At 41.1% G+C, this 27132-nt stretch overlaps 6 protein-coding genes across 6 annotated transcripts; 4 read left to right on the top strand and 2 right to left on the bottom strand.

Annotated features, from left to right (window-relative positions):
- Nucleotides 1–711: 711 nt before the first annotated feature.
- Nucleotides 712–7468, top strand: MRS44_009630 (uncharacterized protein; the record flags this gene model as incomplete). The annotated part of the gene is made up of 3 exons (XM_065621374.1): nt 712–3005; nt 3071–3602; nt 3821–7468. 3 exons carry the CDS (start codon nt 712–714, stop codon nt 7466–7468), a joined length of 6474 nt encoding a protein of 2157 aa, XP_065477446.1.
- Nucleotides 7469–7940: 472 nt separating this feature from the next.
- Nucleotides 7941–8927, bottom strand: MRS44_009629 (uncharacterized protein; the record flags this gene model as incomplete). The annotated part of the gene is made up of 1 exon (XM_046284289.2): nt 7941–8927. The coding sequence occupies one exon, from the start codon at nt 8925–8927 to the stop codon at nt 7941–7943; it is 987 nt and encodes a 328-aa protein (XP_046128130.2).
- Nucleotides 8928–9551: 624 nt separating this feature from the next.
- On the top strand, nt 9552–11717 carry MRS44_009628 (uncharacterized protein; the record flags this gene model as incomplete). Its single annotated transcript, XM_046284288.2, has 1 exon — nt 9552–11717. The coding sequence occupies one exon, from the start codon at nt 9552–9554 to the stop codon at nt 11715–11717; it is 2166 nt and encodes a 721-aa protein (XP_046128129.2).
- Nucleotides 11718–20474: 8757 nt separating this feature from the next.
- On the bottom strand, nt 20475–22224 carry MRS44_009627 (uncharacterized protein; the record flags this gene model as incomplete). The annotated part of the gene is made up of 6 exons (XM_065621373.1): nt 20475–20767; nt 20821–21124; nt 21192–21285; nt 21342–21557; nt 21611–21843; nt 21940–22224. The coding sequence occupies 6 exons, from the start codon at nt 22222–22224 to the stop codon at nt 20475–20477; spliced, it is 1425 nt and encodes a 474-aa protein (XP_065477445.1).
- Nucleotides 22225–23255: 1031 nt separating this feature from the next.
- MRS44_009626 (uncharacterized protein) lies at nt 23256–24329 on the top strand (the record flags this gene model as incomplete). Its single annotated transcript, XM_046279150.2, has 1 exon — nt 23256–24329. The coding sequence occupies one exon, from the start codon at nt 23256–23258 to the stop codon at nt 24327–24329; it is 1074 nt and encodes a 357-aa protein (XP_046124231.2).
- Nucleotides 24330–26144: 1815 nt separating this feature from the next.
- Nucleotides 26145–26750, top strand: MRS44_009625 (uncharacterized protein; the record flags this gene model as incomplete). The annotated part of the gene is made up of 2 exons (XM_046271824.2): nt 26145–26537; nt 26595–26750. The coding sequence occupies 2 exons, from the start codon at nt 26145–26147 to the stop codon at nt 26748–26750; spliced, it is 549 nt and encodes a 182-aa protein (XP_046124232.2).
- Nucleotides 26751–27132: the final 382 nt, after the last annotated feature.

The following is a 27132-nucleotide window of genomic DNA, read 5'->3' as shown; positions in this document are numbered from 1 at the left end:
AAGAAATATTAGATTAGTCTTTAAAGGAGCTAAGTTTATTCTTTTTAACCTAGAAAATATAATCTTAAACCTTAATATTGAGTTGGGGAAAAAGGGTGCTAAGCCGTTTTGGGCCATTGGGCAATTTCCTGTACGTAGAAAAGGGTCGGAGGCCAAGATGCCTCCAACCATCATCATCATCTTCGTGACGGTCAATGAGAAATGAGCAGCTTTTGGGCTCTTTCTCTGGCCAGATTTTCATTGCTATCAATTGATCATTTGCCCTTATTATTTTATATTGTATTTGCCTCACTGAGAAGTGTGTGAGATCCCTCTTTAAAAAAATCCTGAGAAGAGTCACGAAGCGTTCAAATCTGGCTGTGGTTGGTGTGTTCTGTTTCTCCAACAAATCTGGTGCCCCCACACAGGATATTCGATGCTCTTGCTTTGATGACGACTGGAATATACCATCGAAGGTAGATCCATTTGATCAGACAAGAGAGTGCACTCCTACGCTGCCAATCGATGAACTATAAACACAACCACCACCACCAGGCCGAACAACGCGAAAACGTCAAGTATTGCTACGAGAAAAAGGAAGTGGGCGATCAGGGAGACCCTGAAAGCTACCCAGCCACAAGGGAGACCAGCTACGGACGAATTCCGCTCTCCCTTGACCCCTGAGTACACGGAACCATTTGATCAAATTCCTCCCTGAGCTTCGAGATCAAGATGGACCCTTCTTGCGCCCCGCAAAAGGCAAATGCCGGGAGAAGAAGGAATCCGCCAACTACGGATATGGAAAAAGGAGATATTACCAACCCATGGCTTTTGCAGGAGACACCTTTTCCCAACAAGACCAAGGGTTTAGCCTCACTCAAGCCACTGGAAGGAGGTCTGACGGAGCGGCAGTGGAAGATTTTGGCTATTGGAATGCTCATCTGGATGGTCACGAAAAGCGAGACCCTCACCGCCCTCATCCTGATCCTCACGATGTTCGAGGCAACTCCCACGGCGAGTCCCCTTCGCGCTCCCCAAGGCACAAGTGCGAACGACAGAGACCTCAACCGCTTAGAATCAATTGATCAGACGACAACCACTACGGACACCGCAACAATGGCTCAAAACGACAAAGGACCTGACCCGATGCCAAAGAACGAAACCAGCCAGGGCACGGAGGCTAAGAGCGGCAGCGAGATCACAGCCAATGCAGCCCTCGTCGACTTGTTCCAGAAGGTCCTAGCCAAAGGATCAACTGGTCCCTCGTTCGCCGTCCCGCTTCACCCCCTTCCTCCCTTCAAAGGAAAGGACGTGACCGAGTATCTGCGAAACTTCAACCAGCAAGCAGAGCTCATGAACATCTCCGAGGAAAAGAAGGCAGGACTTTTCGAGTCGTATACCGATCCCGAGGTCAAAAGAGAGGTCCGACAAGCCATGGAAGGATTCGACTGGGAAGAAGCCCAAGAGAAACTGAAGGAGTCCTTTGCGAATGAGGATTCTGATCAATCAGAAACGGTCGAAGAGAAACTTGAGACGCTTAATGAAGTGCGGCTGAAGGCTGATTTCCACGCCATCATCAAGTGGTTGAACGAGCATCAGTACCTTTTCAGGCAGATCGACGAAAAGTGGAGAGATTCCCGGAGCCAATCCCGAGCCATTTACAAAGCACTGCCCGAGGAAATCGTCGAGGGTATTTGTGAAAGGCACAACAAGAGCGTCAAGGAGGTTACCATCATGAACTACAGCGATCTCACTCAAATGATCAGACGATACTGCGAAAATAAGATCGAAATTCGGAAGACTCATCGCCCCAGAACCGAGGATGATGCTCGCAAGGTCACTTGGGCCCCAACCCCCCCAAGAAGCTCTAGTCCCTCTACGAAGACCACCAAGACCCCCAAGATCCTCAAGAAGGAGCCTGATGAAGCGGCCAATTCAAGGATCGATGACCTTACCGCGCAGCTCACCCAGCTCTCAATCAATCTGGCAAAGGGGCAGGAGACCCAGTTGCAACTTGCGCAAATCATCCAGAGGGAAAACGACAGGCAGGCAGCCGTGGGGGCAGCTCAACCCTTCAGAACGAATGCCGTATCATTTGATCAACCTGGAGACCACGAGAACTTCTATACGAATGTGGCCTACGGGTCTGGGCGAGGTAGTTACCAGAGTCACCTGGCATGCTGGTACTGCGCAGGAAGAAACCACTTCCCCGACACTTGCGCTGACCTAGCTCATGACAAGAGCAATGGCATCGCAAGCTACGACCCCCAAGGCGGAGCAGCCCTGCTTGGAAGAGGCGATACAATGCTGCCACCAAATCTTGTATACCAATTCAAAAGATTTGGAGTCCGGAAACTTGTCTACAACTGGTTGATGCGCTTCCCGCAATCGGATTTATACCCACTGGCCAGGCGACTTGAGCAGCACAACAAGGCCGGGCTCAGGCTTGCACCAACCCAGCCCGAGAACAACATCATTGACGATTTCATCCGGAAGAACCCTGAGGCCTTAGACCTCTATCGACCAAAGTACAAGTCCCCGGAAGGATTTGATCGTTTGCCCAAGGAAGTCACGCGAGGGGACCGAGACATTCTGGATAGTCAGAACCCGCCACCTGGGACCTCCACCAATGTGATCCTAGTCAACGAGGACTCTGTACCATTTGATCAAACGGAAGCGCCTCAAACGCTTACCACTACGACTGTCGCTGTCAACGCCAACGCGAGGAAGAGGGTTCATGTGGAAGACATCGCTGAGGAACGAGAAGCTGCCCAGCCGATCAGGAAGTCGACCCCGACGGAGAAGACACCCATCGCCGGCAAGGAGAAGAGCCAGAGGTTTCAGACACTAGAGGAAAAACAGGCTTCAATCATCCAGGAGCTAAGAGATGAGTATCGAACAAAGAAGATTTCAATTCCAACCGATAAGTTGTTTACATTGCTGCCCCAGCTGGGCAGAGAGGTAGCGGAAGATTGCCAAGATATTGCTAATAGTGTGGAGCAGATCACTTACATCGAACCCGCGCCGTACACCACTGGAGAAGAGCGGGGATCATCTGATCAGAAGCCCCATGGCACCAATGCGGTCCAAGTCGGCGAGCAGGACTGGGGGAGGCCTACTGGGCAGCGATCAGCAAGAGAGCCGGCGTGAACGCGATCCTCATTGACGAAGAAACCGCAACCGACCGAACCGATGACAATACGAAGGACCTTCAGCCTGGCGATTACATCGTCACGACTGACATGGGCACTTCGGATGAGGAGACAAGAACTATAGAAGTCCGCCAGGATGGGGCCGAAGCCGCAGAAAAGGCCGCATCTACTGCAAAGGAGGGAGAATCGGTTGATCAGAAGGTTAACAACATCGAACTGATGATTGAGAACCAAGGGAAGGCAGTCGCCCAGTCCCAGGAGCTGCCCCGCATTCTTGTGCGACTCGACAACCCGGAAGGCAGGGTCATTGAGGCCATGGTGGATACGGGTTCCGAGGGAAACATCATCTCACAAGAACTTGCAAAAGCCTGTGGCCTCAAGATTGCCCCAGCCCGTGCCTCAACCACGTCTTTCTCCCAGGACCGAATCACTATGCTAGGTCAGACCACTGTTCGACTGTACCTTGGCAATGTATGGATCCAACAGAGGATGTACGTGGCGCCCTCCAAGGGAATCTCAATTCCCTTTATCCTCGGCATGCCATTCGTCCGCTCGGCGAGAGTATCATTTGATCATTCGACAAAAGACGGTTCTATGCTTCTTCGGTGCCAATTGGGCAACACCCGTGTCGTCACTCCGGCAGCTGGGTCCATCAAATGGGAGGCCCCAACCTACGGCGTGGACAGTAGCGTGCCACTAAAATAAACGTCAACCTTCTTTCCAAACCTGAGGTTGACTGGGAGAGTGGTTTGGAACCGGACGACGTCCCGACGTCACTGCGGTGGTTGAGTCGGGAGTCGGGGGAGGAAGTGATAGGTATCGTCAAAGCAGAGACGATCAGGCAGTACCACGTGGCCCTGGAAGATGCGAATCAATTGATCAAAAAATGGGCAAGGAAGAAATATGAAATACGGAAGGATAAGGACCCGCCCGACAGCGGCAAGTTGGAAGAAATACTGGTCAACACCCTCTACAAAAAGAAGGGAGTCAAGATCCACCCACGGGATGACGTCCCATCAGACGGGTCCACCCCAGAAGGCGACCCTGAGTGGAAAGCAAAGAAGTGGGAGAAAGTGAAGGAGAAGCTGCAAGAAGATTCGAAATACCGCGACTGGATCACACCGAAATTCTCAGAAATCAAGCGAGGGACCCGAATCTACAAGGAACGACTCCAAGGACTGATTGATCAAGTGGATGGCACCCTCACTCGAGAAGAACTTGACGTATTCCTCGAGATTATGTACAATAGAGAGGCGGCACTGGCATGGGAATTCTCAGAATGCGGAAAACTCGACCCGCTAGTGGCACCTCCACAGGTCATCAAGGTGGTTGAGCACAAGGCCTGGCAGGCGAAAAGCATACCCATTCCTAAAGGATGCGAGAAGGAAGTCATCAAACTCTTGAGAACCCGGATGGAGAGAGGAATCCTCGAAGAGGGTCATGGCCCCTACAGGAACCCGTTCTTCCTCGTTCAGAAAAAGGATGGTCAGTTTCGATTGATCAATTCAGCAACATTGATGAACAAGCACACAATCCGAGACAGCCTTATCCCCCCTGGCTGCGATGAGTTCTCCGCGGACTTTGCAATGTGCAAGATGCTGTCACTTTTGGACTTCTTCTCAGGATACGACCAAATGGAGCTCGCAGAAGTCAGCAGGGATTTGACGAGTTTTATGACGCCAATTGGGTTGCTAAGGATGTGCACACTGCCACAGGGAGCCACGAATTCCGTCGCCCAGTTCACCCGGAACATTCTTCGGATCCTGAGAGACTTAATCCCGGACGTATGTCGGTCATTCTTAGATGACATCTGCGTCAGAGGACCTACAACGGACTACAATGGGGAGGAGGCAGTCCCAGGGATACGCCGCTTCGTCCTGGAGCACCTGATCAACCTTGATAAGGTGTTGGTGAACATTGAGCTGTCAGGATGCACGGTCGCAGGCCAGAAGTCTCAATTTTGCAGAAAGACGGCAGTGGTGACTGGATATCTTTGTGGGACTTACGGGAGGAAGCCGGAGGAGAAGAAAGTTGTGAAGATTCTGGAGTGGGAAGTCTGTCTCGATGTCGGGGAGGTAAGGTCTTTTCTCGGCATTGTGGGATACTATCGCCAATGGATCAAATGGTTCGCATGGATTGCGAAAGCCTTGACGGACCTACTGAAGAAAGACGCCGAGTTTGTCTGGGGACCAGATCAGAAGGAGGCCATGGAGACATTGAAGAAGAAGGTCACGGCTCCACCGATCCTTATCACTCTCAACTACTCAGAAGAGGCTGGGGAGGTAATCCTAATGGTCGACGCAAGCCTCTTGGGCTGGGGGTGTGTTTTGATGCAAGTGATTGACGGGAAACGGAAACCAATTCGGTTTGAGTCCGGACTATGGAACCCAGCCGAATCCAAGTACGACGCGACAAAAAGAGAGTGCAGGGCGGTCCTCTATGCCTTTCGCCGCCTTAGGGGCATGATCTACGGCATTCCCTTTGTCCTTGAGACTGATTCGCAAGTATTGGTCCACCAAATCAACGGCAAGGCAGACGACGTGCCCGGATCCCTCGTCTTGAGATGGATCAGCTACCTTCTTCTCTTCGACTTCACTGTCAGGCATGTACCCGGAAAGAAGAACCGTGTGGCCGATGGATTGTCACGAAAGCATGCGGGACCATCTGATCAATTGGATGCGCAAGTTGAAGGGGACATCGAAGACTTCGTGGATCTCCACCTCAACACAGTTCACGTCAACGGTGAACCCGACGTCCTCGATGGGGTCTACTCTCAGGAGCACAAGAACATCGCCAAATACCTATGCACCTTTCAGAAGCCCGAAGGACTGAATCGCTCACAACAACAATGGTTCAAAAAGAAAGCGCTTTCTTTCTTTGTTCAAGGGCGGCGCCTCTGGAAGCGACCAAAGAGAGATTACGACGCACCCTTACTCGTGGTGGATGATCATGAGATGCAAAAGAAGCTGATCAAATCATACCACTTCGACAGCGGTCATAAGGGCAGGGAAGTCACCTACAACCTTGTAAAACGGAGATACTTCTGGAATGGCATGTGGAACCAGATCTCCGAAGCAGTACGGTGCTGTCCCACCTGTCAAGCCCACGCTCCTTGGAGGCCATTGGAGCGCGTCCAGCACACACAACCATTTGATCCAATGGTCAAGGTCCATTTCGACTGTCAATACATGCCGGTAGACCAAGGGTTCAAGTATCTTGCAGAAGCAAGGTGTGACATGACAGGATGGGTGGAAGCAATTCCTCTGAAGAAGATCACGGCCAATGCGCTAAGGCGCTTCGCAGTCAACCTTATCTACCGGTTTGGCATGATTTCCGTGGCAGTTGTGGATGGTGGACCTGAATTCAAGAAGGAATTCCCACCCTTGCTCAAGGAATTGGGGGTGCTACGCATCGTCACGTCCCCATACAACCCCAAAGCCAATGGCATCAACGAAAGGGGACACTACTCGATTTCCATGGCACTAAGGAAGATAGAGAAAGAAGGGAAACCAAAGTGGTACGACAACCTAGAAAGAGCCCTGTTCGCGGACAGAACAGCCGCGAAAGCGCCACATGGGCACTCTCCCTTCTACCTTATCCACGGATGGGAGCCAGCATACCCCCTTGAGGTCGAAATTCCGACTTGGCGATTGATCAATTGGGATGAAGTGTCAACGGCTGAAGACCTTATCCTAGCAAGAGTCAGGGTCCTTGAAAGGAAAAACGCGGACGTGGCGGCAGCACGAGAGAAAATCGGAGCATTCAGAGCGAAGGTGGCAAGAAGGCAGAACGAGAAGAACATCCACAGATTGAGGAAGATCCCTCTGAAGGTCGGAGACTTGGTATTGAGGTTCGACGTGCCACGATCAAATGATATGTCCACAAGTATGAAGATGGCGCGCAAGTGGTATGGCCCCTTTCGCATCCTCAAGCACCACGAAGGGGCAAACCATTATAAGCTCGAAACGCTTGATGGCCATGAAATCACGAAGTCTGTTCATGGGGACCACTTGAAGAAATTCGTGAAAGACGGAAACGGCTGGTGGGAAGGAGAATCAGATGAGGAGGAAGCACTCGAGAAGTTGAGAACAGAAAATAGAGCTCCCAAGGACAAGGAAGAGCAAGAGAGTACGCGAGTCACGAGGAGTATGAAGGCAACTATTGATCAAATGGTTGGTCAAGAAAGTGATGAGGAAAACGAAGAGGAAGACAGTGGGGAGGAGGATCTTGGCGAGAAAAGCGAGATGCCATACCCGAAAAGAAGAACTCCAATGCGCATAGAAGTACAGCTCCCTGGCTTAACTGCTGAGCAAGCTGCTCAGTATGAAAGCTTCTGAGCGCAATGGGACGGAGGAGTGGCACTAGAAACCTGTGAGGAGCCTTAGGTTTCTAGTGGGGGAGGAGGAGATGGAGGAAAGTTTTCTGGGTCACAACACAACCACCGCAATTTTCAACAAATACGGACACTCATTTTACGAGAGACACGGGGATCATTTGATCAGACACCAAGGACCTCGCCTAAGACGCCTAGGACGCCGTCCAAGACAGGCAAGACACGACAAAGGATAGCCGCGACACCGTCCATGACAATTTTGACACCTCACCAAGAAACCACCAGTTAGCGAAAACACAAGAGACCCACGGTCATGGAAAAATCAGGCAGAGAAGACACAGCAAGGGACAAGAAGATTGACGACAAATGAGAAGCAAATAATCAGTTGAAAGCAACTATGGACGCAAAACTGGACCTCACCGTTGGTCAGGCAAAAACAACAAGAACACCTTACCACGCACAAATCCACCACTCAACTAGAGAGACCTGAAACTCAATCCCTCCCAGAACCCATTTGAATCAGCCTTCTCATCGAGAGCAAGCTCGCGCATCTCTTGAAGGAGCTCACGGTCCCGCTCCTGATTGCCATCTGCAGAAGGGTACAAGCAGGAAATGCGAGGACAAGCCACCGGGTTCAATTGATCAATTCCAACCTCACCCGGCAAATCCTTTGGAGTATCCTTCCCCTGCAGAGGCCAGTCCAGAGGACCCTCATTGGCAGACTTCGGCTGGTACCCTGGCAAAAACTCCCACTCGCAAGGCTTCTGGTGCCAAACGCAGTTGGCGCACTTCCCGCCCATGAAACCCTTGATCGAGACGCAGGATGAAAAGGGGTAAAGGATGTGTTCCTTGTTCCAGCTGATGTTGGTCAAGTAAGACTGGCAGCAGTGTCGACAGAAAATGGGGTTGCGGAAACCCAGAAGGGCGATCCCAAGGGCTTTTCGGTGCTCTGGGCGAGTGATCAGTTGCTTGAAGAACCACCCACGAGGGTGAGCAAAGTCAGCGGGGATGTAGATGGTCTGAAGAGAACGACTCGGGATCAGCGAAATGAGCTCTCTCATGACCGCATCGGGAGCGCCACAGCACTCGAAAAAGCGCTTCGCAATGGCCTTTGGGTTCTCCCTGCCAGAGTCGTCAAAAGCGAGCTCGACATATAGCGGGAAGCCATCTCGATCAAGGGCGAAGCGGGAGCAGATCCAGACCTTGAGGCACTCGTGGACCTGTTTGATCATTTGGTCAGAGAGAGACTCGAGGGCAGAAAGGATACGAGAACGAGCCTTGGGAAGGTTGACGGTCCGGGCATCTGCAGGAGTCACCTTGAACCCGCCGCGGTCGTTCCACTGAGAAGAGGTGCCCTTCTGGAAGTCGGTATGAGAAATCTGAGAACGGGCGATAGCTTGGATGTTGGGGAGGACGTTTCGTCGCTTGTTGGCGAGAATCTCAAGGGGAGTCTGCACAGACATGGTGAATCGATTGATCAGAAAGCGCAGAAGAGAGAGGTGAGGTTGAAAAGAGGGAGGATGAGAAAATGGGGAGCACGCAGAAGTTATATGTGTGCAAGGCGAAAATGCGCAAGAAGGGAAGAGCGGCGCGTTCAGGTGACCTCCACGCGAGAGGTTGTGATTCACAGTCGTTCCTCGCGCACATCAAAGAAGCTGATCGGCTTCTCAAGAGAGGAACAACAGACTTACCCTCTTTCACACTCCGCACACAAACCAACTCTTCACCCATTTCCCTCAAGACACAAAGACACAAAGCCTCATTGTCCGCGACCGCCCACACCGACCATTTGATCAGAACACAAAGCCTCCTTTCTGCTTATTCACAAAGCACACGTCCTTCTTCCTCAAGAAGACAGGAGCCTTTGTCTGACAACAGCCTGGTCAGCGCAGACCAGTGATCGCTTCCAAAACCGACCTTCTCCTCTCACGAGCTGACAAGCATAAAGAGCGATTGATCCCTTCCCATTTGATCAGGTGAAACAACACAGCACCATAGCCATACACCGCAAACATCAAACACCAAGCGACAAGAGACTTTCAAACAACGACAACCCCATACCTTCGAGCACGTCCTGAACCCTCAAGATGCCTCCACCTACGCAACCGACCGTTTTCTTCGCCCCCGTTGACCACACGCGGTTCATGAAGAAGGGGAAGATGGCCTACCTGGTGGCCCGAGTCAATCACTTTGGAGGAGTAGGAAGTTTCCTTGAGAAGCACGAAGACTTCCCAGACACGATCGAGGAGCTATACGATTCCGAACAGCCGCCCTTCTTCCAGCCGCGGGACGAATGGGACCACTGGGACCCGGCAACCTTCGAATACCCTGACGCTTCGGACGACGACCTTTTGATCAAATCAAAGCTCGGAAAGGATGGGCTCCAGAGGTATTACTTCAACAACCCTGCCTACAAAGTGACATGGGCAGAGCACGCACGATGCCTCTGGCGCATGCACCAGGACCTGGAGAAAGACGACACGATGCTCCTCAACGACTCAATCTCAGCTGTGCTACGGATGCTTGGGAACGGGCTTGAGAAGGTTGCAACTGTCACCCGCTTTGAAATCGAGATCAGGGGGAAGACGCCGAAGCGCAACTCTGACTGGGAGCAGCCTACACCATTCCTCCCTGACAGCTACGAGAGAATCCGAACCTACGCTGACATGGGATTTGGAGGGGCTCGGAAGTGGCGTGAAGCCTGCTGTGGGAAGAGATTCTTCGTGGGCTTTTTCAGACATGCGTACAATGAACACTTCACCACCTTCATATGGGACAGAATCAAGGGTGACTTGTACCATTTCGACACCTTGTCATATGATCAGAAGGTCCGGGCGAAGAACGCATCCCTGGCTTGGCGAGAGCATCTCTCTCTAGCCGGTCAGCCATACCACTTCAATTTCCACTCCATCCCTTTGACCCCACAGCAAGGAACCTGGGAGTGCGGCCTCCTCAGCACGCTCTGCCTCTTCCAAACTCTCAGAGGGCTGGTAGGAGTGACTAACAGCGAGCTTGCTACGATTTGCCCTCCAACGACCTTGAACATCGACGGGAGTGAGGAGGCACCCTCGGAACCATTTGATCTATTGGTTCGAGACTGGTTGCTGGACTCCTGGACCAAGGGAGGGAGGCCCAGAGATATCATGTACAACGACAATCTGGACGGGGTTCGAGGCATCTACCAGACCATGATCATGGACGAGATTGGGATCAAGGACGGATTCTTCTGGCGCAGAAGCAGAAACGGCAAACTCGCCTCGAAGCGCCAGTCCCTATATGCGGATGAGATCAGTTACCAGCCGGCCGAAATGTCTCAAGAAGTACCCAAGGACCAGCTCTACACCGACTGGGGAGGATACGTGCCAGCAGACGTGAGGGGTATCGGCCATATTAGCAATTGGCGAACCCACCGCCTGATTCCAGCCCCTCGAATCACTCCTGCCGACAAAGGAAAGCTCCCATCAGGCCCAGGGCCTTTTGCGGTCCTGATCTCTGGAGTTGCTTTCCCTGACTTACCTGCCCAATTGATCAAATGGTACAACGACCGAGGAGTGGAAGTCAAGAACAACGCACCCATCCACCAAGGGGAGGAAGTCATTTTGTCGGACACGGACGATTCCAGCAAGAAGAAGAAGAAGCCAGTGAACAAAGGGGCCAAGTCCTCTACCCCGGCGCCCCCTGACAAGACAAGTCAACCTTGGACCCCGAGTGGGCCTCTCAAGAAGCTATCCCTGGGGACTCCGAAGCGACCACGGCCTTCATCGAACAGCGGGTCCGAATATCAGCAGTCCCAAAGTCCTTCCTCTTCAGAGGGCGTAGGTGACCCGACTGGGGAGCAGAAGACGTCGGGAGCGCCTGATCAAATGATAGATGAGTACGGCTGGGGCAAGGCTAGAGACGGGCGGCCTTACATCGTTGAAGAAGGACCTAGCATCCGTGGGGCTGAGAACTTCGTCTGCTCAGATTACGAGAGCGACGAAGAGTTGGCATCGAAAAGGAGGCCAACTGGGCCAGCTACGCAGATCATGTCGATCAAACCGGGAGAAAAGGACTGGCTCGGCGAGGTACGTGGCCGACCTACGCAACGGTTACTGACCGGCAACTACGCAACTCATATTCCGGATGGCCTGGTGAGACCCTCGCAATGGGATGAGATCTTGGCCACCGCCACCCAGCCATGGATGCCCGCTACGGCAGCAAAGGAGAGCCGGGATGAGAGAATGAGGAAGCGACAGAAGAGCAGGGACGGTTGATCAATTGATTCGAGATGGATAGGAGTTGTGAGAACGATGGGGAGCTGGGTGAGAAGCGACATAGGGAGCGACCGGAGGGTTTTCTTTACGAGGCTTCTTGGGAGCCGTGAGGACAGGCATCGAAGCCTCGTGGGGAGCTGTGAGTTGGGGAAAAGGGTGCTAAGCCGTTTTGGGCCATTGGGCAATTTCCTGTACGTAGAAAAGGGTCGGAGGCCAAGATGCCTCCAACCATCATCATCATCTTCGTGACGGTCAATGAGAAATGAGCAGCTTTTGGGCTCTTTCTCTGGCCAGATTTTCATTGCTATCAATTGATCATTTGCCCTTATTATTTTATATTGTATTTGCCTCACTGAGAAGTGTGTGAGATCCCTCTTTAAAAAAATCCTGAGAAGAGTCACGAAGCGTTCAAATCTGGCTGTGGTTGGTGTGTTCTGTTTCTCCAACAAAATATATAATTATAAACTCTAATATTACCTAAGAAAGAGATTAAATTATTAATCCCTTAGGTCTTAAAGACCCTAAAGATTATACTTAAGGCTTAATCTTAATTAAATTACCTTAAGAGGTAAGTTATAAGGTATAAAAGTAGCTCCTTAAAGTTAATTCTAAAAGCTATATATTTTTTTTAAGGGAATAAAAATAATTATATATAAGATTATTTTACTTAAGGCTAAGGTTAAAGAATTTAAATAAATAAATAAATTATTAAGCTAATATTAAAAAGTAAAAAAAACTTAAGTATAAAAAAGAGAGGTAATAATAATAAAAAAAGGAAGATAAGTAATTAATTAAATAGATATTAATATATAAGTAATAGCTAAATTATCGCAGAGGAATACTTAAAAGAGGTTAATATAACTAAGAGTTTAATATTATAATATATATAATAAGTTTAGCTATAATATAAGGACTTATTAAGTAGTAATTAAGATATCTAGGGAAGAATATAATAAGTAGTTTTAATTAATTAAATACTATATAGTATTTTTATAGTAATTTTTATCTTAGATATTAAGAAAAGTGTCTAGTTTGCTTACTATCTAGCTTGCTATATATATATATTAAAACTATTCCTTAAGTATTATAAATATAACTTAATTATAAAAATAATATATCTTATTACTAAAGTAACTTATATAATAAAATAAGGTAATTTATTCTTAGAATAAATCTAGAATTATAACTAATAACTCTTAGATAATTAAAAAATATATAAAGAATAAATCTTAGATAAGCTATAATAAGATCTTATATATAAGGTCTATAGTTATTAACTATATAGATATTAAGGGATTAATAAAACCTTAAATAAATTAAAATAACTTAGATTTTTCTTAATATAAATATAATTATATAAATAATTATTAATTAATATAACCTTTATATAAAGACTAAGGCATAATATTATAAACCCTAGAGAAAACTATAATTACTTCTAGCTTTATAATAACTATAAGATTTAATTATTATAAACTTTATTATTAAATTACCTTTATAAAAAGAACTAATTATTAAAAACTTTTATAATAATATTCTTATTATTATAAATAAACTTATAAAATTTTCTTATTTTATACCTTATAGAAAATTAATAAGAACTAAAGAATTTATTTACCTTTTGTATTTTTATATTATTAAAATATATAATATCTTACTTAAGATTATCTTAGATTAAGGACTATTATTTATTTTAAAATTTTAATAAAGCCTTATAAGATAATTAAGAATTAATTATAAACTCTCTATAATATATTATAAGGAGATAAATAATTAAATTAAATATATAAATTAAATCTTAAAATAATATCTTTAATATTATATTAACTATAAATATATTAACTAAGTTAAAAAACTATTAATAGCCTAATTAGCCTATAATATAATAATGAATAAAAATATATAAGTTATATTAGCTTATACTAATTTTAGATTTACCTTAGATATTATTATTTACTTAAAAATAATCTTAATTAATAATTAATTAAGAAATCTATATAACGAAATATATATAAAACTTAAATTTATTAAAAATAATAAATTATATAAATAAAAAAAGAAGTAAAAGACTAATCTTCTTAAAGGGAGATATAATTTATTTTATAATAAAAAATATTAAAATAAAATAATATAATAAAAAACTTAATTATAAATATATTAAACCTTATAAAATTAAATAAAGAAATCTTAAAATATATTTATAAATTAGCCTTATTACTTAAAATTAAACTTTATTTAATTTTTTATATTTTATTACTTAAATTAATATAAGATATTATTTAAATATAAATAAATAATAAAGTTAATATAAAAATTAATAAATTAATAAAATAACTTATAAAAATTATTTTTAATATAAATAAAATTAATAATAAAATAATATATTTTATAAAATAAAAAGATTATTTAGACTTAGAAAATATATAAAAACCACTAAAATACCTTATTAATATATAATACCTCTTAAAAAACTTTTACGAATAATATTAAATATAAGCTTATTATGGTTAATAATATTCTAATTAATTAGATTAATAGCCCTAAGGGAATATACCTTTATTATAATAAAAAACTCCTTATAAAGCTCCCTTAACTTATCTAAGGCATAAAAGCTATATTTAAAGGCCTTATTCCCTCGCGCCTTTAAGAGCTATTTCTATTAATAAATATAAGCTAATTTTATTATAATTACCTCTAAATTAGCTATTACCTTAGCCTCTTTATTTTCTAAGTATTTATACTCTTAAATATTTTTTACTATTATTAAATATTAGCTAGAAATATAAAATAAAACTAAATAAGATATATAAAAAAAGGCTATATTAGCTCTATTATATATAACCTTTATATTTATATAATTAAAATAATAATTTAAATAATTAAAGATTACCTTATAAAGAAGGCCTTAATAAAAATAATAAATATAAGATATAACATTAAAACTAAAAGCTTTAATATAAGCTAAGAGATTATTTACCTTAAAAAGTTTATATAAAGATATATTTTTATAAACTTAACCTAATATTATATTAATATAAGAAATAATTATAAATTAAAATTACTTATTAATAAATATAATCGCGAGAAATAGCCTTAAGGATAAGACTAATAAAAGAGAGACCTTATATTATAATTATAATAAGATATAAGTAAGAAAGCCTAATAAAATAATTATAAAGGTAAGACTAAAAGAAAACTATTTAATTTTATACCTTAAGATTAATAAGACTAATATTTAATCTTAATAATCTTACCTTAAACTAATTATTTTGAGATTTAATCTTAAAGAGATCCTTATATATATAAAATATACTTATTATACTTTCTTATATATTAGTTACCTTAGCTATTAATATAACTTAGTTATACTTAATACCTTTAAATATATTATTAGATATAACTTATATCTTATTAAAGATAATATTAATATCTCCTCTATAGCATAAACTAGTATAACTAGTTTATCCCCCTAGGACCTATATAATTATTATATTAAAGAAGTAAATAAGATATTAAGTTAATATTTAAGGGTAAAAAAGATTAAATTATAATAAAAAAAAATAATAATAAATAAAAAAAGATAAATAATTAATTAAATAAATAATTAATTAAATAAATATAAATACTTAAGTAATAATAAAATTATTTAAGAAGTAATAATTAAAGAAAATTAATATAATTAGGTATTTAATATTATAATATATATAATAAGCTAAGTATAATAATATATATAATAAGCATATATACTAAATAAGTATATATACTACAAATCCCTTAATTATTACTAATATTATTTAATTAATTAATTATTAATTAAAAATTATACCTTAATTATATTTTAAATATTAAGTCCTTTTTATGCTTTAAGCTCTCTAAAATAACCTAAATTTAAGTCTCTAAGGCGCTACTAGGCTATACTAAGTTAATTATTAGGCCTTATATCACTAGCATAATAGTATTTAATCTTAATATAATTAAATTCTTAAATTATATAAACTATTTAATCTAGAGGAATAGATTATTATTTAATTTATTCTTAATTTAAATTTATAAGGATTTCCCCTATAATTATATAATATTAAAGAAATAACTAATTAATTACTCACTAACTATAATATATTACTTATTAATAAGTACTAAGCTTCTAATTTTATTAAGTAATACTTAGACCTTAAGATATATTTTTTTAAAAGTATAATTACTAAAGAGCTAAGTATAAAGATCTAATTATTATTTATAATTAATATATAATTATAATAAATATAATTATAAAGTATAAGATTTAATTAAAAGATATTTATAACTTTAATAAAATTAGCTTTATAATAAATATAATTTAAAATAAAATAATTATTATAAGTATAAATAAATATAAAAAACTAAAATTAATATAGCTTAAAAACTAAGAATAAATTATAATTATTTATGTAATTAATATAAAAAGCTAAGTAATTTTATTATTTATTATTAATATAAGCTAATATTACCTTATTAATTAATATTAAGAAAATAACCTCTTAGGCGATTAAGCTATTATAATAACTTAAAATAATTAAATAAATAATAAGATTAATTTAAAGTAATTAAAATACTTTAATAAATATATAATTAATTAATTAATTAATTTTTATTATTTCTTAATCCTTAATAATTATAAAAATTATTATTTTATTAATTTTAAGAGATTTTATTAAAATAATAATATTATTATATTTTATATATTACTTTATTTATCTTATTTATTTTAGCCCCTTAATATTAGGTATTTTAATATATTTAAAAATACTTATAATTAAGAAATTAAGTATCTAATTAAATACTTTATAATTTATATTTTAAAGACTAAGTTCTTTTTAGCCTTTTATATTATATTTTAGGCTATTATAATATAAAAAAATATTAAATTAATCTTTAAAAGAGCTAAGTTTATTCCTCTTAATATAAAAAATATAATCTTAAAGCTTAATATATAACTATAGACTTTAATATCGCCTTAGAAGGTAATTAAACCCTTAACCCCTTAGGTCTTAAAGACCTTAAAGATTATACTTAAGGCTTAATCTTAATTAAATTACCTTAAGAGGTAAGTTATAATATATAAAAGTAGCTCCTTAGAGTTAATTCTAGAAGCTATATAGTCTTCTTTTAAGGGAATAAAAATAATTATATATAAGGTTATTTTACTTAAGGCTTAAGTTAAAAACCTTAAATAAATAAATAAGATATTAAGTTAATACTAAAGGGTAATAAAGACTTAATTATAAAAAAGAAAAGAAATAATAATAAAAAAAAACTAATAAGTAATTAATTAAATAGATATTAATATATAAGTAATAATAAAATTATTAAGAAATAATAATTAAGGAAGATTAGCGTAATTAAGTATTTAATATTATAATATTTATAATAAGTTTAGCTATAATATAAGAACCTATTTAGTAGTAATTAAGATATCTAGGGAAAAATATAATAAGTAGTTTTAATTAATTAAATAATTTATAATATTTTTAGTATAACTTTTATCTTATAGGTATAAAAAAAGTATTATATATATTTATTTAATATATATTCTTATTATATATATTATATAAACTTATTAAGTAATAATTAAAATATCTAAGGAAAAATATAATAAATAATTTTAATTAATTAAATAATTTATAAGATTTTTATTATAATTTTTATTATAAAAGTTAAGATTTTTAAGATATTTATTTATTTAAGATATTTACTTATTATAACATACTTAATAAGCGAGTATGATAAATAAGCGAGTATAATAGCATACTATGCACCTAGAATTAACCTACCCTAGATAACTTAACTTTCCCTATAAAATAGCGAGAAACTTATAAACAGTATTTTTATAAAGCTAAATATATAAATAATCTAAAATTAATTTTTATATATTTTTAAAAAAATCCCTTTATAAAGAAATAGCTAAGTATATAATACAAATATGCTATTTTTTATATTACCTTATAAGGAATTTAATTAGATTTTTTTTAACAATTAATATAAGCTAATATACTATATAATAGCTATAATAGTAAGTTTATGCCTATTTTAAGCTATATTTTAAATTTTAAATATTTTTTTAATTTCCTCTTTTAAGGTAGAAATACCTCTATCCTACTTACTTATCTATTAGACTCGCTTATTAAGTATGTTATATATTATATTTATATATTAAAAGCTAATAGTAAGAAATTATATATATTATATAATATTCTTAACTTATTAATTAATATAAAGCTTAAATATAACTTAGTAAATAATAGCTTTTATTTACTATAAGTTATAAATAATTTATAGGCTAATATACTTAATAAGTAAGCTATTTACTTAAGTAAGCTATATATTTTATAATTTCTTAGTATTTATATCTTATTTTAAAATTACTTTAAAAAGTTTTTAAAAAATTACTTTAAATTCTTATAAGCTAAAAACTTAAATTAAGATTTATTAAAAAGTCTAAACTATTTATATAATTTTTTAAAACTATTAAAAAACTTACTTAATAAGCTATTTAGGAATTCTATATTTATATTATTATTATTAAAATTACTATTAAAATTACTATTATTTATATATTTATATAAGCTAAGATATATATATTATATATTTAACTAGATAGGTTTAATTAATTCAACTTATAGACCTTTATCTACTACTAAGTCTAGTATTAATACTTTTTAGGTTTATAAAACTCTAATACTAATTCTAAGAACTAATCCCTCTAAGTAAACCTATAACGCTAATAACCTTTATTTCCTAATATAGTTATGCCTATAGCTATATAGCTAGATCCTAGCTAGCTATAAGACTTTTTTAATTTTTTTATTTAGTATTATAAAAGGTATTAATACTAATAATAAGGGTTATAAGCTATGCTTTATATTAGTTATTATCTTATAAGTCCTCGAAGAATATAGTATCTCCGCTAATAAGATCTTCTCTTTTCTCTAGCTTTCTTTTAAGAGCCTTTAATAAAAAAAGCTCTTTTTTAATAAAATTAAACCTTTTATTAATATTATAACTAAGTAGAAAGAGGCTAAGAAAAAGAAAAAAGATATTATAATTAAAGATCGCGAGTTTAACTTATATTGATTAGCTAAGCTCTATACTTAACTTAATACTCTAAAGGGCTTTATTTAATACTATTTTTTATAGCCTATTATAAGTATTTTTAGCGCCTTTGCAAAGCTTATAGATTGCCTCGGTAAAGTTATTTTAGTTATATTAGAAGTTATACTAATAGGTATTAGCTATGCTACTTTAATTATTTAGTTAAAGGTCTCTGCGGAAAGTAGCTATTATAATCTCATTATTAATATATTATTAATTAGTTAGCTAGTCATAGATTAGTTAATTAGTTAGTTATTATTAGTTATAATTAAACCTCCTCTAATAATAATAATAGAAGTATAATCCTTTAAGATTTTAGCCTCTTTAAGTGGTTAAGAATTATAAGGATAATTAGAATATTAATATTAGAGGGGAGAGCTACTACGTGAAGGGGATTTTAACCTCTTTAGCTAGTTAAGATATAACCTATTTATTATGAATAGAGCTAGTTTTAGCGCGTTATTAAAGCTATTAATAATTATATAGATAAACCTTATTAATTTAAGCCTATTAAGACCTTAGGCTTTAGGTATAAAGCCTTTATTCTTAAAATTATTAAGATATTAATTAAGATACTTTAATCCCTATTTTAGGTAAAATAAAGTCTAAGAATAATAATATTTATATTATTATTTTTTAGTTTTTAATTTTTTTAAAATTAAAGAGATTTTTAAAAATCTAAGAAAATAATAATCTTATAACTTTTTTAGTTAGAGTTATAAAAATACTCTTTTTAAGTCTATAGTAACTTTATAATAGTTTTTAGAGATTTAAGGTTTATAATTTTTAGCTATATACTATAAGTATATAGCTTACTTAAGTATACAGCTCACTTATTAAGTATGTTAGAGCTCTTATATTATTCACTTTTTTAAACGCAGCGGGAATAATTCTTAATAAGTTTAATATATCTAACTTTATAGTATAGGATTAAAATAGCAAAAAGTTCTATTAAGAGGCTTATTATCTATGAGATTGCGTTGGCCTACTAAGAGTACTTGCGTTTATAACCCTCCTAATAATTAAATTTATATAGAATTAGACTTATATAAAACAGATTGTAAGTAACATTCCGTTATAGCTAACTAATATAATCCTATCCAAGGAAAGATAAAAAAAGACTAACTTTAGTTATTTATTTAATTAGAAATAAGTAAGCTTTAATTTCAATCCCTTCCAGCTACATCCAATGTTGCACACTCTCAACCTTCGAGAAAACTAATTCTACTAAGTTGATTTTGGTCTGTAGTAATAGGCAAACTCAGGCACGCTTAGACAAGCTTCATCTAAAGCAGGAAGCGCTCAGGGTAAGGGGAGGAAAGAAGCATTCTCAATGTCAGTTTTGAAGTCGTGTGTTCGATGCTATATGAGGTTGCTTTAAATACAACAGGTTTAATTTATGGTGTTCTTCTGGACCGGATTGGGCCATCACTTATCAAGTTGTTATGACGCTTAATCACATACACGAAGTACTTCAATATGCGGCAGCAAATCCCTATACAAATGAACTATACAAAGAAGCACTACCAAACTAGACTTGGAAACGAACTCAATCCGAAACAGATCAAATACCTCCCATGAAGACTGGAGCCTGCGGCGGATTTGTAGCCCATCCTATCCTCCCAACCCTCAAGCAACATGTTTGTTAAGAAAGAGGGTCTGCACATTGCATAGTTCCTTCAAACCATTCTTCCCCCATTCAACTCCCAAGCCACTCTCCTTGTGCCCGCCGAAAGGTGCCATGGGGGAAAGATCGAAGTGAGTATTAACCCACACGCTTCCGGCTTGGATCTCCCTCGCAACCCTTTCCGCCTTCTTAAGGTCGTTGCACCATACAGAAGCTCCCAGTCCCATGAGAGAATCGTTGGCTCGAGCAATGACGTCGTCCTCATCCTTCCAGGACAAAAGGGGGACAATTGGGCCTGGTGATTTGGCCGTTAGCTACGCTCTAGCGAACGATTGAGCAGTCGCTTACCAAAAGGCTCCTCAACCACGATGCGAGAACTGTCCGGCGGCCTGTCAATTACCGTGGGAGTGATGAAGTACCCCGGGGAGGGATCAATCTTGCCGCCTACAGCAACCTTCCAGCCCTCTTTTTCGATATCATTGAAAAATGTCTTTACCTTTTCGTACTGCATAGAATTCTGCAGGGGCCCATGGCTGATCCCTTCTTGAAATCCATCCCCCAGAGTATAGGCTTTGACTTGCTTGACCACGGCATCTCTGAACTGTTCGTAAATAGACTCATGGATATAGATGCGTTTCAACGCAATGCAGATCTAGCGTCGACAGATGTGAGCCAGGAGTCTTGCATAAGGTTTTCAGCAGCGAAGGGCTTTTTCATACCTGGCCCGAGTTAAGGAAGGAATAGAAGGCGACTTTCTCTGCAACCTTATTCACGTCAACATCGGGGAAGATAATAGCAGGGTCGTTGCCACCTCTAGGCATAGTTAGTATGACTGAACAGTGCAAACAAAAGAGCGCATTAGAACGGACAGCTCGAGGGTAACTCGCTTCAGAGTTTTTGCCGCACTTTGAAGCACTAGTTTTCCAGTTGTCGAAGAGCCTGTGAAGCTGATCTTGTCGATGCCCGGGTGACTTGTCAACCACGGGCCAAGCCTGTCATCTCCGCTCAATGACTGCGCGACTCCGGGCGGGAAGAACCCCTGAGCCAGCTCGACGAGTTTGAGTCCGCAATAGGGAGTAAATGGGCTGCCGCTCAATGAGTACGCCATGCCGACATTCAAAGTTTGAGGGATACCCACGAAGGTTTCAGGATGACCACGTTCCCCGTCAACAAAGCTGGAATGAGCTTGCTAGCCGCCAATAAAAATGGAAAGTTCCACGGAATAATAGCGCCAACGACGCCAATCGGGACGTAGCGTGTGATGACAGTCCGCTTGTCGTCGTCTTCGATTACCTCTTCTGGAAGCTCGATATGCGCAAGCTCTCGAATCAATCCGATGGTAGCATCGGCTTCCACATCAGCTTGAGGGATCTGAACGACGAGAGTTAGTCAAGGTGTATCAATAGACGGGAGACTTGCAGGCTTCCCCTGCTCGGAAACGAGGAGGTCTCTGAAGGCCGTCTTGACTTTCTCTACGGCGTCCGCAAAAGCAAGGACAGCGGCGCGGCGGTCTTTGTATGACACTTTGGACCAAGTTCTGAAAGCTTTTCGTGCCGCATCAACGGCACAATCGAGGTCGTCCTGCGTTGCGACGGGAACCTCTTCTTTTGGCTGCATATTGGCCGGGTTGACGCCATGACGGGTTTCCTTTGTCGTGGAGGGTTTTCCATCAATAATCTGAACAAAACTGCCTGTAAAGTCCAACGTAGGACTTTTGGCAGTCTTAGAGTCATCAATTTCTGCGGGAGCCATAATGATAGGAGAGAAGCGAATCCGATAGTGAGTTCGTGAGGGTTCGAAGTCGCACGTTCACTTTCAGTTGGGCACAGACTATATACTCGCCCTCTCTCCCGCCAACTAAATACACTCAGTCTGCCTGTGCCGAATTCCGAGGATGCGGAGCGTTGGCGCAGTGGGATGCACACAACCTCCGAGAACCAGCGGGAAAGAAGAGCCCAGGATGACGTGGCTACTTTTTAGACAGTTAGATGTGATTGACTGATGTCGTGTGTGTTAACCTTATGTCTGTGAAAGTTTCGAAGGCGCCACCTCTTCGGCTTCTCCCGTTGTCTTTGAGGCAGTAGACGTGTGGTTTGGCACTGCCTTGACCTAACAGCATGAATGAATACACATAAAGGCGGATTTGTTCTCCCAATTCCATGTATTTTACACTTTATTACAATAGAAACTTCCAGGCAAATGCCTATATTTACCGAGGGTGAACTTGGTTATTGTGACCCAACCAAAAATCGCTCCGCCTTTAAATCCACGCGGCCCTGATAAGATCGGGGACCTTCTCGCCGATTCCATACGCTAGCATCTAGGTGTGGCCATTGTTCACCTTGGGCATAATACTACAGTCCGCAACTCGGAGGCCCTTGACGCCCTTGATTACTAGCTTCTCGTTGACGACGGCATTGGGGTCCGAGGCCTTGCCCATACTGTAAGTACTGGTCGCATGGTAGCCTTGTAGAGTAAGCATTGAAGCCAGTGGAGAATCCACATAGTACATTTTCAAGTAGGGCATTATTAGTTGGACAAATGTATTGTATTGCGGGCCAAGCCGCTGACTGAACGTTGACGTTGTGCTACAGCTTTGAATTTGGGGGACCGGGCGCCTTTCCGCAACTACAAACCCACATCTCGTACTTCAATAACCGACGCGCAGCTCTTATGGCAATCGATCTTCCCAAGAGCTTTTCCCAACTAGAAAGTAAAGCCATTCTCGGCAAACCATATTAATCTAAGTCTTGTGACTTGTTCGAGGCTGTCCGTTCTACACTATGCCGTCATATTCCCCTCTCGTCTTTCAACCGAGATGCTTCGATCCTTCCTCGGTCACGCCGGAGACAAGAGCATTTAATTCAAAGCTGGAGGACCTCACACTGACGACTCCCAGCTGGAAGGAGGTCGGGGTAGCCGAGTATCGGCGCCTACGGACCACTGGTCAAACTGTTCTTCCTGGCCCAACGCATCTCCCCTCCGCAACCGGGTTTGAGCTCCCTTCGCGGGACCCAGACCGATCTATTCCCTGCCGCATCCTCAGACCACAGAATCAAAAGTCGGTAACCGCCGTTTTCATGCACCTTCACGGCGGCGGCTGGGTGCTCGGGGATGAGGCCTATCAAGATCCCATGTTGCAAGCCATGGCGAATGACCATGGTCTGCTTTGCATCTCCATCGGCTACCGACTCGCACCAGAGTATCCTTTCCCAGCAGGGCCTCAAGACTGCTACGACGCAGCAAAGTGGTTAGTGGTTAACGCAGATGCCACTTTTAACGCGCCCTTGGGATTCATTGGCGGCGAATCCGCCGGTGCGCACCTATCGTTGCTTGTAGTTCTTCATTTACTACAACACACCAAGTCTGAATTCCCCGACTTCCATTTGAAAGGAGTTCTACTCCATTTTGGGTGTTACAGCCTGGACTGGACCCCTAGCGTGTATAACTTTAGGCGAGGGCAGCCCCCTCTCGTCGTCAGCAGGGACCTAATCAACGACTTTCGCGACGCATTCCTACCGGGGTGGTCACACGAGATGCTTAAGAACCCTCTCGTCAGCCCGTTATTTGCGTCCCTAGAGCGGTTCAGGGGAATTCTTCCCCCAGCTCTATTCACATGTGGGACTGAGGATTACCTCCTCGATGATACTTTGTTTATGAGTGTGAAGTGGCTGGCAGCAGGTGGCGAGTCGGTCCTCAAAATTATACCTGGTGCACCGCACGGTTACATCTTATTTCCTCCCACTTTGCCCGGTAGCGGAGCTGGCATGGGGATGCATGCTGTTGACGATTTCATTGCTTCCAAGATTGGATGTACAGCACAACCTACCACTTTCCCACAGCAACTGCACTCATAGCTGCATAGTTAGCCAGTTTTTGAGAGGTACCCTATAGCACCGCAATGTAATCCGTGGTTGCGTTCTTTTACGGTCTGGATCATAGAATAGAATGCATTTGCCTGACACCACCTTCCGTCACAGAAAGACGGAGAAGTTTTCTTGGTTACGGGACACTCCGGGCCTGAACCACCAACCCTTCCGCAGCAGCTTCAAGAAGCTTTGAGCATTAAGTACCAAGAACCTGCACCGTAGGCGCTCACGTAGTAGGCAAAGCCTTGGTAGGCTGCAACGACTCATTTGGAGCACTCTTCTGGAAGAAACCCCGACTAACGACCAAATCTTTTCCATTCTCATGACTGTGCATGCAGTCGTCAGCGAGTTCGTAATGCCGCATGCGTCGAGGTTATCATGGAGGAGAGTAGCGCTAGCGTAAAATTACCTCATGATTTGCTTGCTGCAAAATAAACTTGACGGTTGCCTGGCTGGTAGAGGCTCCTAGAGCCTCGAGTTGATTGAGATGTGACGAAATTCACAGCTTCGTGCTGTGTTCCTCTCAGACACATGTAACTAGAATCTTTCAGCAACATCTTCTACTCTCGCAGTATTGCTTTATCACTGTGATACGCAAGCCGTCTAGTTTCCACCTTTCTTCCAGCCTTGCCGCAGTTGTGAATAGAAAATAGTGAAGCGTACGGAGTCGGGATGCGATAGTGAGATGTAAAAGTGAAGTCATTGAAGATGACTGGGGGTGATCATCATTCGTTCGCAGTCAACCTCAGCCACATGCTTGCGCTCTGACACCTACCCCTGGGCCGGTCGACTTGCGTTCGTTTACGGACGCGTTCGAGGTAAGGACCAAAGTACAAGAATACTAGCGCTTCCTGGGCCAGGTCTTGACAGAAATATCATACACCATAACCACAGTTGACATTGCTCCCAAGAACTGCGTGGGTCATCCACGCGTGCCTCCGAGTGGTCTACCATGTATCAGTCGATGCACTCGCACTTCTGACAGCCAGCGCACATACTAGTTCTCATCGTTTGTGCGGCGCCTCTCAATCAAAGACGTCCATATAAGAATTTAATAACTGCAATTTAAAAGTTTTGGGTGCCTCCTATTCTGCTGGTTCTAACCGGACTAAAACCAGATATTAGCACCCATTCTATTTGACTCCTATTTCGTCCAATTAACGCCTGGTTGCGTCATCACACCACCACCTCTGTCGTGCAAACATGAAATCTTTTCATCCACCATTTGGATCACCGGTACGTCAGGTGGCTGCAGTGGGAATCCTTGTAAGGCTTAGGTTTCGGGGCTGAAAGTACGCCTTCATGCCTGCCGCGAGAGTTAGTGGCTTGGGAGAATGGTCAGGTAATGACGTGGACTGTCGTGATTGTCAGTGGCAGTCATGTTCTGGTGGTTTTGCCTCTTTTAGCGGCAAGAACATGTCAAGAATACCGAGATGTCTGTCACCCTATCATCCAAAATACAGCTGAAGGCTCTTCCTCTTATAGTAGATCGAAGGTTCATAATGAGGAGAAGACTAGGTAACAGATACCTGGCAAAGCATTGCTGTGAAACACGTAATGAGAAAGTATATACGCTGCATAATCATTCAATAGTGGTCCTGAGAACATTTGTTAGATGGGTAATGGAAATACGATCTGAACAGATGCATGTGATCGGTCTCTCTGGGATATACATTAAAATCATGATCCCCAGTCCTCCAAGATTGCCATCATCTCCGCCTCTTCTGTGTTTATAAGTTTATCTCCAGCAACAAATAGGCCTTCCCATCTCGATTAGCGCCAAATTCAGTCCTCCCCATCGCCATGTCTTACCAAACCAAGCCATGCTTTATCGGTTCTTTCAAGGGTTGGGACAATGAGGCCCTGAAACATCCGGTTATGCAATACTTGAATACCCTCAACACCGACTTCTGCGAGACCAAGGTTGCACATCCGGAGCCGCATACCAAGTGGTTCACCCAGGAATTCGAGCTCCAAACCCAAACTGGTCAGGTTCTTAGAGGAGAGGAGGCTTGGAAGAGGATGATTCATACGACCCGGTTCTATGACAAATTTTCAATGGAGCCCATCTCAGCTTTTATCCAGGGTACCGAAGACGGATATGATGGCATGGTATACGGGAATATGTACACCAACTTTGTGGAGCCGGGAGAGAAGAAACATTCGGATAACAAGGGAATTGAGTGGGAGCTGCGGGTCAGTCTATCGCTTCGGATGTGCGAGTCCACCAGCTAACTACTGACTGTGATTTAGATTCCGAGAGCCTATCGTCTTACCTTCCTGAAGGATTCTAGTGGGCCACACGGTCTGAAAATCAGCAACCTGGTTATCGTCGGTGATACCCTGGGCACCATGGCGGCAGCGGTTCGCAAAGGGATGGTTTCGCAGGAGAATGCGTTTTCATTCTAGGTGAAGTCAATAAAAGGCCTCTTTATATCAGATTGTCATATATTATTTGTATTTGATAGGCTGTCCTAAAAAACGGACGTTATAGCTACCGTCAACCACCACTTGACCAAAAGGTCATAACTACTTCACGCGGTATATCACGGCTACCCTATAGGCGCATAAACCGCGCCCTTAGACGGCACAACCATAATAACTTTCCCACCTCCATAGGGGCATAACCACGGGCCACAAAGCTTACACGCGCCATAGCACTCTACGATATAGCGCTCAAGCCGCCTATACGACCCCTACGGGGCCCCGATACAGGGGGATCATGTTGGCGTCGGCTGCTGGAAGAGATCTTCTGACAGGCGATCCACGTCACGTTGGGATGATCTTCTGA

The sequence above is a fragment of the Fusarium solani genome (genome assembly GCF_023522795.1).
Source record: "Fusarium solani strain SB1 chromosome Unknown bctg00000005, whole genome shotgun sequence".
NCBI lineage: Eukaryota > Fungi > Ascomycota > Sordariomycetes > Hypocreales > Nectriaceae > Fusarium > Fusarium solani.
Note: the sequence above shows the minus strand (reverse complement) of the source record. Positions and strands in the feature narration are given on the sequence as shown.